Source organism: Gavialis gangeticus, unplaced genomic scaffold (genome assembly GCF_001723915.1).
Source record: "Gavialis gangeticus isolate Ggan-Ray unplaced genomic scaffold, GavGan_comp1, whole genome shotgun sequence".
NCBI classification, from domain to species: Eukaryota; Metazoa; Chordata; order Crocodylia; family Gavialidae; genus Gavialis; species Gavialis gangeticus.
This window is the reverse complement of record NW_017729018.1, coordinates 13,510,610-13,522,778: the sequence shown is the minus strand read 5'-3', so window position 1 is coordinate 13,522,778 and position 12,169 is coordinate 13,510,610. Positions and strand designations below refer to the sequence as shown.

General features: G+C 46.0%; 1 protein-coding gene across 1 annotated transcript in view; it reads right to left on the bottom strand.

Annotated features, from left to right (window-relative positions):
• The window catches only part of SUGP1 (SURP and G-patch domain containing 1), a 33,359-nt gene extending 21,450 nt beyond the window's left edge, over positions 1-11,909 (bottom strand). Inside the window, exons 1-8 of the mRNA XM_019513595.1 lie at positions 11,733-11,909; positions 9,814-9,985; positions 8,966-9,069; positions 8,306-8,533; positions 6,245-6,368; positions 5,471-5,574; positions 3,620-3,743; positions 241-602 (exon numbers count right to left, since the gene is read on the bottom strand). Coding sequence (XP_019369140.1) covers positions 241-602; positions 3,620-3,743; positions 5,471-5,574; positions 6,245-6,368; positions 8,306-8,533; positions 8,966-9,069; positions 9,814-9,985; positions 11,733-11,757 — 1,243 coding nt within the window. The 5' untranslated portion in view covers positions 11,758-11,909. The remainder of the gene's footprint in view (positions 1-240; positions 603-3,619; positions 3,744-5,470; positions 5,575-6,244; positions 6,369-8,305; positions 8,534-8,965; positions 9,070-9,813; positions 9,986-11,732) is intronic.
• Between the last annotated feature and the right edge of the window lie 260 nt (positions 11,910-12,169).

Sequence of the window (12,169 nt, the reverse complement as noted above, 5' to 3'; positions counted from 1 at the left end):
ATAGCTGAGGAACGATAAGATCCAATCCCCAGTGTCAATGAGATAAAGTGCTTTATCTGGGTTTGCACACAGGGAGAGTTAGTGGCTAGACTCAGCCAAGAGATAGTGGGTTGCTGACTGGGAAAATTACAACAAGAGATAGACTTGCTGGGTTTCCTGTTTAGAGATCCAACTGGGCTAGGACAGAACACAGTGCAAAGAAAAAAAACCTCAACCAGCCCATACTATAGAACCACTAACCTGACAGTGGGGAGGGGGAGGCACTCAGGTCGTGCTGGGCAAGCTCTGGTGGGGGCAATTCAACTTTCTCCTCCTCTGGCCCCCACCTGCTCTTCCTTTTCTTTTTGGAAGCGGTCACTGGGGCTGGTTTAGGAGATGTAGAAGCAGCTGACGACAATGATGATGGCAATGATGACGATGATGATGTTGATGATGATGATGACGACGATGATGATGATGGCGTTGCTTCAGGAGTGATCTTGCGTTTCAAACTGGATTCCAGAGCAAGTGGTGCCCCTGTGGGGCTGCTCTTGGCTTTCCGGAACTCCTCCAGCTTCTGCCGGTAATACTTGTAGCCTTTGCTGTTTGGCTCATATAAAAACCTATGGAAAAAAAGAAAGGTTGCAGATGAGAGTTAAATTCAGGCCCAAATCCCATTCTGGCCCAGATCTCTCCTCTCTGTATCTTCCTTGTGCTGGGCTGATGCATGTTACACTAAGCTCCTCTGAGCACAGACCTCATCTGTTTGTAAATGGACCACAGCATTTACAGGGCTCTATATACATGTATTCCTCATAAGATAGTGATTCTAGTTATTATCCTGCTCCCTTCATAACCACAAGGTATTGCTTGAACAACAAAAAGTTCATCCTGAGACCATGTTCATGTTGTGCATGCTGTGTTTCAGTTCACAACAGAAGCATGGGCTTCTTTTACCGTCATGGATACTTTGCTGTGTACGCCTCCTGCACACAGGAGCCCTTTCGTTGTGGGTGGAGAGTGAGCCCTGTCTGCGGAAGAATACGAGGTGCCTGCAGTTTGACAGCTACACGGATCACACACGCTCCAGTTTGCTACAAATGCATTTGCCACTTCTCCCCCAATTTAAGAATCTTAACAAGATTCTTAACAAGAATCTTGCCTCCTTTTAGCTTCTCCCCTACCTCATTCAGAGGATCAGCTTAATATGGGATATATCCTCCTAGCAGGAATCTGTCTGTTCTTGCAGAAGAACATGCTCTGCTAGGTAATAGAACTTTTCCATCTATTACTGCTATGATTTTACACAGGTGCACAGGCACATGATTCCAATGCATTCTGAAATCTACTGGGGGTGTGATCTTCTATTCCTTAACTCAGATAAGAGCGCCATTAACTTCAGTGGGAATTGTAGCAGAACAAAGAGCACTGGATTGGGCCTTCCATGAGAAATATCTGAAGTAACCAATAGAAGAGTTTATGTTTGACCCCAGCAGGGCTTTGAGGGAATTAAATAATGAAGCAGCTCAGACAATAGCATGCGTGTTTGATACGTCTTTCAACCAAGGGGGCTTACACAGGGCTAGAAAGCAGCCAATGAAATGCCAAGATTCTGAGAAGGAAGAGGCTAATTAAAGATTGGTGAGCCTCACTTCTCTCCCAGGGAACATATTGGAATCATTTATAAGGGCAGAAACAACAAGCTGCTTGAGTGGGCCAGAGAAAGAAGCCAGACAGTTGCCAATGGGGGTTGTGAGGAACAAGGCCTGTCAGATAGACTGAGAGACATTTTTCAAAAGATGACTTAACTATGGAGGAGGGACCCTGGGTGAAATCCAGTTTAGGAACTTTAAAAGGTGCTACAGGGCATTCATCACACAGAGGCAGCTCCAACACAGCAATAAATGGAAGGCCTGAATGAAAGCTGGCTGTAGGGAGAGATGCAAAGATTAGAACCAATGTCAGTGCATGTCATGGATTGGGCTAGCTAATGGATGTACACTTGGGGAGGTGGCACTGCAGTAACAATGCCAATCAGTTGGTTTTGAGTTGGCATGTCCTCCCTTTAAGCAGGATTAGCCTAAAATCGCCATTTTAAAGGCATATTGAGGGTGCATGTCCACACACACGTGCCGTTAGTGTGCCTTAAAAATGGTGATTTTAGGCTACTCCCACCTAAATTTGATACGCGATTAACTAAATTACATTAGCCCACGTTTATGCAATTTTCGTGGGTGCTTATGCACATTTACATGTAGACACTTTACGTGCATTAAATGGACACATACTATGTTAACGTGCATTAGTGCATTTGCGTGTGGGCTAATGCAACTTAGCTAATCGCACCTAAAAGTGAATGCGCCTTAATTGCACATTAGCGTCCACATGTAGATGTGCACCTAAATTACCTTAATGCGCCTTAAGCAAAGGCGCATTAAGTTTAGTTGTGTGTAAACATACACCAAGACACGCCCAGTGTTTTCTACTCAGAAATCTCAGATCTGGGCTGGGGGTTCTGGGATTGGCCAGCTGTAGAAACACCCTGGAGCAGGCACTGTCCTGTGGGTTCCTTCACTGGCAGCAGGGTGGCCTCTCCAGCACTGGGCAGAGCTTTTTATTATTTTTCATTATTTGTAACAGTGGGGAGCTTTTTGGCAGGCATGCCACAAATTAAGTCCATGTCCTCCCCGAGTGCCACTACAATCCCTTTCCCCTACCTGATCTGCTGCTTTCTGCTCCCTGCCCTGTCTGCCACAGCATTGCGTGTTCCCTCCCTGATATGTTGTATGCCACAGGCAGAGGCTGCCCACAGCACATGTGCTGTAGGTTGGCCATCCCCGATTTATAATGTGGCTGATGATGCTAGCAAGGCACACGCATATACTGAACAGCCCTATGGGAGCAACAGCCTCTGCCCCTCTGCTCTAAAATCTTGGCTCTTGATCCTACATAGCTCTGTGTGGGTGGAGCCCAGATGGACTGGGACCTACAACAGATTAAGGGTAATGGAAAGAGATACAATATATACACCAAGGACCCAAACAGAGGAAATGCATGGTTCTAGTTCCACACCCTCTAGTACAAGTGCAAACAAAATCGACACAGTTCAGTGTCTGCAAGGAATGAGTCCATGATTAAAGATGGAAGCAGAAGAGAGAGTAACAGGATTGGGAAGACCAATCTGGGCAAAGAAAGCAGCAGGAAATTGAAGTATAGAGGTAGCTGTAGAAGCAATGGACAAACAGGACTTCAGGGCAAATAATGGAAATTGCAAGTCAGAGAAGGTCTGGATAAGCAAAGGACAGGACAACTAAGCTACATCAGGCACATGCACAAGGGCGGTCTGTCAGGTGCCTGCACAAAGGGATGAAGAAGTAGGACTCCTGGGTTCCATTCACAGATATGACACTAATTCTCTTTGAGACCTTGAGCCAATTACCTCTCTGAACTACAAGGCTTGATTAACATCTGTAGAGCTCTTCCTGGTGGTTGGATGAAAGAAAGCATGTAAATGCAAGATATCAGTGCAGTGTAATAATTCTGTCAATTGTATCTTAAATCCTACCATGATGGTTTGCCTATCACCCTTTCCAAACAACTAAAGCGGCAAACATGCTCAGTGCAAGGCTTCATCCTTTACCTGAAAGCATGGTTCTCTCGGTTGTTCTGCAACGCAATAGCTTCCACCTCTGGACCCCCGTCTGCTATGAACCTGGCCAGTTTCTCAGCAAAATTCTTTGTTTCTTCATCCTCTGGGGGTGAAACTTTAAGCAGGCTGTCAGTACTGGGCCCAACTCACACAACCAACAGTCAAAAGCCTATCTGTTCTAAGAACCCCAAGGGTAGAATAAGGGTAAGAGGAGGAGTTTATTTTTAAGAATGATGTAAAGAAACACAATCAAATGATCAATAATTCATAACACTAGGAAAGCAATGAGGTATCAGCTAAGGCAATGACGCAATAGCTAGGGAACTGGTGGGTAGGTGGGAAGTGGGGCTGCCCAGAACTTTTGCTCATTTTCTTTGTGACAGGGATAGGAAAGAAGGGGTTAATAACAACCCAGTTCTCTCTTTCACACACCCACATTTGTGTTTATCCTCCTGTGTTGGGTATTTGCCCAGAGCACAGAAATATGAGGTGAACAGTCAACTCTAATTTAGGGTTCTGCTTCTGACATCACTAGGAGGTTTGCCCTGATGCCAGGAGCCCTAGGACATGAGCACGGAAGGTAACACCTGGAGAGGGCGTGCTGTGGGTTATTACCATCAGGGCACTTCTCATGGCTGTTTTTCAAGGGGCCGGCAGGCAGTGTTCCAGATGGAACCCAGGCCCAACCCTAACCCGGAAGAGGCAGCTACTGCTGCCCTATTCCAATGGAACTGAGAAGGATCTGATCATGAATTAGATAGGATTGTCCCTCATGCAAAGCCAGACAAGTTTATTATTTAGCTACAAAAGCCTTACACAGCAATTCTGTGCTACTGGCAGTGGAGTCTAGTGGAGCCAGGGAACCTGACTCACTGCACAACCTTAAGCAAGTCGTAACTTTTCCTCTGTTCAGTATTGCCTATCTGTGAAGTGTGGAGAATATCACCCAGCCCCCAAGCTGGTGTTAATATCAATTAGTTGATGTTTGTAAAGGACTTTTCAGGTCCAAACTCTATAAAAATGGTTCGCACTGCGTACATGTTAGCTAATTAAATCTCAACACCCCCTATATGTAGATGGGAAAACTGACACAGAGGGTAAGTGATTTACTAAGGCCACAGAGTAAATCCAAGGCAGAGACTGAGCTAGAAATGAGGAGTACCTGGCTCCTAGACAACACTTAGCTCATTAGATTGTTCCTTCCTCCTAATATATGTAATTACATTTTGCTGCACTGGGTGTTAGTTCATTGGCAGAATATCCACTCCAACAGCTTTCCCACATGAAGACGTAATCCCCAATCTGCAACAACCCAGCTGCTCATCATGGATTTAATTATGTAGCAAGCAGAAGGTAATGGGTTCATATGGGACTAAGTAGCAGAACCTAGGGAATGTTCAGACCATTTTCATTCAGACCCACCTACAGTGAAGATAACAAACCAAATAAGAAAAGCTAAGAGAGAAGGCTTGTCCTAAGCCTGTTATGATCCAGGCCTGAAACTCAAGGTAGAATTCTCTTTCTTGTCGCTCACTCAGATTTTGGGGATGTATCAGAGAACTCTTCTGCTGGGGCAGTGCTGCCATCTCTCTGTATGTTGAACTTTCACCGACTTCAGTAGGACTTGCATGCACAGCAAGTTTGATACCATAAGGTGTCACATATTCCCCTTTTGGAACACTGCTTTACTCACAGCCAACAAGGAATAAAAGTCACATTTATTCCTCTTAGATCAGTTCTCAATGCATCTACCTAGCAATTATGGAGAACACTGACAAAAAAGCATCACCTTCATTTTGTGGCTAAGAATGAGATTCCCCAGCCCCTCTGACCCCCATTTACCTTTCTGAGAAGAGGATGTCTGTGAACTCTGATTTTCTTTTCTTATCTCTGCCACTTTCTTTCTGTAGTAAAGGAATTCCCTGCTGTTCTTATCATGTAAAAATCTAGATGGAAAGAGAGAGAGGAAAATGGGCACAAACCATTTGTTAGTGACAAGTAAGCATAAACATTAAGACTCTGGAATTTAATATCTAACTCTGAATTTAGTTAGAATGTCTATAACACGTGGAGCCTGTATAATACTTTGCTTTATATGCATAAATCTCACAGCACTTTACAAAAGAAGATATGCCATGTTATCCCATTTTACCAGAGGAAATTACTTGTCCAAGGTTACGTGGCTGATCAGTAGCAAAGAAGACGGAACAACATGGCCTTTCAAGTCACAATCCAGCACCTTTATTTCCTCGACCATGCTGGCAGAGACAGTCAGGACTCATGGGTTCTGTTCCCAACTCTGCTTTTGATTTGCTATGTATTCACAGCAGTGTGATTGACAAGCTTGGGCCTCAATTTACTCCACTATAACACAAGGACAACTGAGTGGCATTCCCTCAAAGGAGATAATGAAGCTTTAACTGACTAGTGTTTGTGAAGTGCTTTGCAATTTATGGCTAGGAGAGTATTCAGGATACAGTAGAGTATTCTTAGGCTGCTTTGTGAAAATAGAGGAAACTGCACAACACAGCTCAAAACCACTGAAGAGCTTATGCATACAGGGCCAAAGCTCTTCATGTAAACAGACTTGGAAAATCAAGGCAAGAGCACACTTACGAAAATGCTGGATTATCCTTGTAGTCTTCCATAGCGACCTTCTCTAATTCTGGTCCCCCTTCAGCCACGAACCTAGCCAGCTTTTCCACCACTTTCCGGGTCTCCGCATCCTCTGGGGGTAAAACTTTAAGGAGGCTGTCAGTACTGAGGTTCAACTCACACACCAAACAGGCAACAGGCACATTACCTCTAAGAACCACAAGTGGCAGACAAGAGCAGAACAGGGATGAGGAGAAAAAGGATGAAATGGGGGAACCAGTCTTACACAGCAGCACAAGTTACAAATCTAGACTACGGTCAAGCTTTACAGGTGGGGATGTCCATGCAATATGGAGCTTGGGGTCCCACGGCTCAGCCTGGGGCTGCCTGTGTGGTACATGGCCCTTGCTGGTATAGTCTATGGGGCATGTGGCCCCCACCTGCTGTTGGACAGTCCTGTGCTGGGTCCTTAGTTTCTAACAAGCCTAATGCACACCATGCACAAAGGGATGGAACATTGTTTCATCTTCTCTTATATAAAAATATTGCTCATGAAGGATCACAGAGTTCAGCTCCCAATCCACTGTTATTTACCCACAGAACAGAGTCAGCCCGTGCAGGGGAAAAGTAAGCTCTCTCACATTGCATGTGAATGTGGGCCTCCATCAGAGGTGAGAGGAAAGCTGCTGCTGGTAGCTAACAAGACCACTGATTTATATCAAATGTGGTGCGGAGTCTGACGTAGGACATGTGTTCACTGGAAACCAGACAAGACCAAACATTTCACAGACAGCTATTACATGGGAGCAGATGAATTTGTAATCCCCAACTCAGGCTACAGTTGAATTCACAACCTAAGAGTAAAAGACACTGCATTCTAGCACCAAGGTCCTTAGCAGACCGGTCTTTCCCCATACCTATTTTTCAACTGTTGCAGTTATTAATTCCTGCTTTGGGTTCAACTGTGTCAGTATGTACAGGTCTGCTTGAGGTTTTGCTTTCTGGAAGTTCAGAAATAGCCTTAGCAAGACATGATCTTGATGTATTGCAATTTCACATCACTCACTCACTCATTCACTCACATACCAAGAAGCCTACATAGTGGGTATATAAGTATCCTAAAGTTAATTCTACTCCTAAAAAGTTAGCAGATATGAACAGGAATTCAAGGTAGAAGCCAAGAAGCAGGGTTCCTTAGTGAGTCCACCTTACAGAACCTGAGCAACTTTTGGTTAGTTGATATGCTGAAGCATTTTTTTTTATTATTATTCTTATTGCTACTGAACTCAGCCATGGGGCAAGAAAAGCCATAGTCAAGGTGTTCCAGAGAAATGTTCTAACAAAATTCTGGGCAAAAGGAAGGAGCTTGCTTTTACCTGATTGCCATAACATACCTTGTGTTTAAACAGCTCTCCCGAAAAGGGAAGCTTTCATTTTCACCTGATTCAGTTGCATTCTGAATTTAGGGGTTTAAGACAAATTATACATCACCCAGGCTGCCTTCCAGCTGCAGAAAGGCAGACTCCCTCTTACCATGAACTGCCAAATCGGTGTATTAAGGACTGGGGGAAGACAGTTATTTACAGGGTGAACTTTGTAATGGTTAAGGGTTCTGGCTTGGCAGCCCTGGAGAAAGAAATCCTCTGTCCACAGACCAGCTGTCACACAGCAGGGGGAAAAGAAGCTTTTCCAATGGCTGTCAAAATTGAAACAGTTCCAAACTGGATAAGCAGCATCAAGCGGTGAATTCCAAGTTCACTCTCTATGGTCCATTCAATCTTTGGCCTAATGAACCTGGAAGCAATGGGGCCCATTAACACCGACTGTGGTGTTTCCATTTTACAGTGCAGATGGCACAAACAAGACTGAGAACCATGGAGTCACTGCACACAGGAAAGCAGGACCTTGACCTTTTTGATGGGAAAGCATCAGGCAGTAACTCTTCCCCATATGAGGATTCTCAGCAGAAATCTGAGGAAGTATTTCACCAAGCCCAGTTTTCCATGTGAATCCCTATTGTTGATTTTTGTATGCAGTGTCACTTAGATTAGCAAGGGCACAGTAGAGCTGCATGTAACTTACCTTTAATTTCTAACCACTGCTCATAATCCTCCTCTTCATCATCGTCAGGTGACTGAAACACACTGAGGCGGTTAGCCACTGGTGTCTGTTTGGAATGGGAGTAGTTCTTCATTTGGTTCAGCATGCTGCTCATGCCCAAGCTGGGACGTTTTCCAAGCAGGATGGGTTTCTTCCCAGCACTTGGTGCAGAGGTGCTTGTGGGGACACTGGCAGAACTAGGAGAAGGATCTCAGAAAAAAAGAAGGAAAGTTAATTTCTGTACGTTATTTCTGATTGAGTCTCAGGAAATTACACATAACATATGTAGTTGCATTACTGCAACAGTGGATTCTTTTTAGTGTAGACATAAAGATATTGCCAAAAACCTATCCAAGAACAATTGCATCGTTTGGTGCAATCTTTTAGAAAGTACATTTTACGCTCAAATAATATACTTATTTATAAAATTGCATCCTCGCCTATCACAAAGCAGGTACAACATGGATGGCAACAATACAGGATTTCCTATTATCATCTGCCTCACTAAAATATCTCAGCCTCCTCTGTGTTGATACTTAAAGAAATGCTGGTAACTATTCTACAGTCTTGCATATTGAGCATTATAGCATCTCCCATAATGGGAAAGAAGAAATGATTCCCGTTGCTCAGGACTTAACCTACCAATATTTGACTTTTCCTTCTGCAGTTTGAGGAACTGCTGAAGAAAGCTGCCATCATTGGCAAACTTGTTGGAAACTGAGGCTTCGTTTTCAGCACTTTCATCTCTAAACAGAAGGGAAAATGACAACACTTGATCATGCTTCTCTTGACAGAAAACCTGGTAAAAATGACAATACTTACTAATCTCTCAAGGCAAAAGAGAGGCACTGTTCTTAACTTGTCTTAACATCAAATACTGTTTAAAAGATTTTTGATAGATGAGATGTATATATTGGATTTATTTATTAAACTATGCCAGAACACTGTTAACGATTTAGCAGATGGAAAACTGAAGTAAAAAAATTAAGTGACATGCCCCATGAAATTAACAGTCTGAGTAGTGGTCAAAGCTAAGGTTAAAATTTGGGTAGTTCCTTGCCTTGCTGTCCAGGGCTCACACCATGTCTCTCAGCTACATGAGATAACATTTCCAGGCAGCAGAACCATGGAGTTTGTCCGCTATGGAATTACCTACGTGTCCCTCCCATGTCATTCCTTGTCCTTCTGCTTGCAGGTTTTCTGCACCACTTTTCTGAGGAGCGTGGGCATTTATTCAGAGAACTGTGCTAAGCGTAAGCCGCTTTCATTATACAGGTATCCAACAAAAAGCGCCAGGAAAAAAATGCCAGACCTGCTTACGACAACATGCTTAACTGTTGTGGCTGTTTCTGTTAGACTACAACAGAAAATCCCTATCCTAGCAAACATTCTCGTTTAACTACATTTAAAAAAGGAATGTATGATCCCAGTCACAAATGTAATGATTCCCTAACTAAAATTTAATAATGAGATATGAAGTGAATACCCACTCATTGGGCCGAGGGGGATGTTGAACGACCAAGTGATTCTGTTTTGCCTGCTGCTCCAATTTAGCCTCAATTTCTTTCTTCTTTTGTGCTATCAGCTCCTCTTGATGGAGGATGTTCATATTCATCTTGGCAGACTTGGGTGTCGTGACCCCAAACCATCGGCTAGCTTTCCCTGGAGAAAAAAAGTAGGTTAAAGGAAAGAGGCTTTTCACCCTGAAGTGGGTGCTGGGGATTTCTCACAGTGGATGGCCAATCACTGGAAGGGCACAAGGGAAATCAAACCAGCCACGTGTTACTTGTGCCATGCCTGATTTTTATGTGAACCCCTACTCAGGAATGTTGGCTCTGTCCATGAGCAGATCTCGGGGGGGAGAGAGGGAAGGTCCTAGCACTTTTCCACCCCTCATTGATTCCTGCTACACCAAAGTTTCAAAGCAACAGCCTGGCAGCAGCACCATCATTTCTAGTCAGGAAGTGCTCATGGAGTCGATTGACTTCATGGCTCATTGTAATCTTCTGGATCCCTACTAAGCTCTTTATTCCACAGGTGTTAACGGTCCTCTCTTCTTTTAAACCATCTTAATGTTCACCTAACCCAGCTACTTTGTGTTCTGCCATCCGTTCACTGCTCCTGCTCACAACACTCCTATTTCACAGCCCTGCAGATTGTTTTTAACTCATTACAATGATATTCCAATTGGTTTTTGCTTCAGTAGGATACCGAATCACACAGCTCTCAGCCCCTTGAGTATTAGTTAAGTTAGATTATTTTTAATTTTACAAACTGGTCGGGGGAACCAGCAGGCATTGGGGGAGTCCCTGTTCCCCCGAGCACTACCAGGAGTGTCAAGAAATAATGGTCACAAGCTGGCAGGGGTAGATTTAAGCTAGATATCAGGAGGTGCAACTTCACTGTCAGGGAGGCTAGGATCTGGAACCAACTTCCAAGAGAAGTAGTGTTGGCTCCTACCCTGGGGGTTTTTAAAAGGAGGGTGGATGAACACCTTGCCAGGGTTGTTTGACCCTGCACTCTTTCCTGCCATGGCAGGGGGTCAAGACTGCAAGACTGCTCCGCACTCTTTCCTGCCATGGCAGGGGGTCGGATTTGATGATCTGCTCAGGTCCCTTCCGACCCTACATCTATGAAACTATAATTGGAGAAAGAACAGGTATAGTTTTATAGGCGATGCACACAGCATACCTCACCCTCTGCATCCTCCTTTTCCAAATTCTCCATCTGTCTACAGCTGTGCCCCTAACATTCAACTGCTCACACTCCCCTTGTAGTGCGTGTGTGTATATACATCTCTGTCTCTATATGTGTGTGTGTGTGTCTCTCTCTCTCTCTATATGTGTGTGTGTATATATAGATGTGTCTATGTATACTGTGTGTACTGCTCCGAGGTGCAGCTGCCCTCTGGAGATGCTCAAGGCAGGCGCTTGAGCGATGCAGAGTGATGGCTGTCCTGTCCCCAAGGGTTGCAGACAAGTGGGGTGTGAAGGGACCTCGGGAGATCGCATCTTGCCCAAAGCAAGACCAGCCCCAGCTACATCACCCCAGCCAAGGCTCTGCCAAGCCAGGTCTTGGACACCTCCAAGGACAGAGACTCCCCCACCTCCCTAAGCCGCCCGTCCTGGTGCTTCACCACCCTGTTACCTAATACAGCATCGCAGACAAGGAGGGTTGAAGGGACCCCAGGGGGTCCCATTCCAATCCCCACCCCCCGGTTCTTTCTCCTGCTGAGACGCCAGATCCCCACGAGACCAAGCCCCCAGCCCAGGCTCCGTCCGAGGCCATGGATCACCCTCCCTGCCCCGGACAGCGTGCCCCAGCGCTCCCGGTGAGCGAGGTCCCCGACATCCCGCCCCTCGCCCCGTCACAACCCGGCCCGGGGGCGCCCGCCCCGCAGGCCGCTCACCTGGAGCATCCCTGGGGTGGTCCATTTTGAGGTCCGCGTCCCACAATGCACCCCGGCTTCCCAGGCTTCTGGGGAGGGGTGAGGGTAGGGGGGTGTTCCGCCGCGCCCACTCGTGTCCGCGGCAGCCCGGGGAGCCGCCGGGCCCAGCTCTAGGCCTGCCGTGAGGGACCGGACTACAACTCCCAGGCAGCACCACGAGAGGGAGACTAAATCTCGCGCGGCGTGTGGATTGGGGAAGAGGATAAAGTTTCCCAGCAACCTCTGCGCGCCCGGCCTGATTGGCTGGTAGGGGGTAGAAGCCTCGCGAGATCTCGGGCTGAGGGGAAGACTGCGCGTCCCATGAGCCTCTGCGTGCTGCCCCCCGCCCGGGCCCTGTGGTGGCGGCGGCGGCACTGACATGGCGGCGGTGGCTGCGGGCGGCTCGGGCGGGGCGGGCG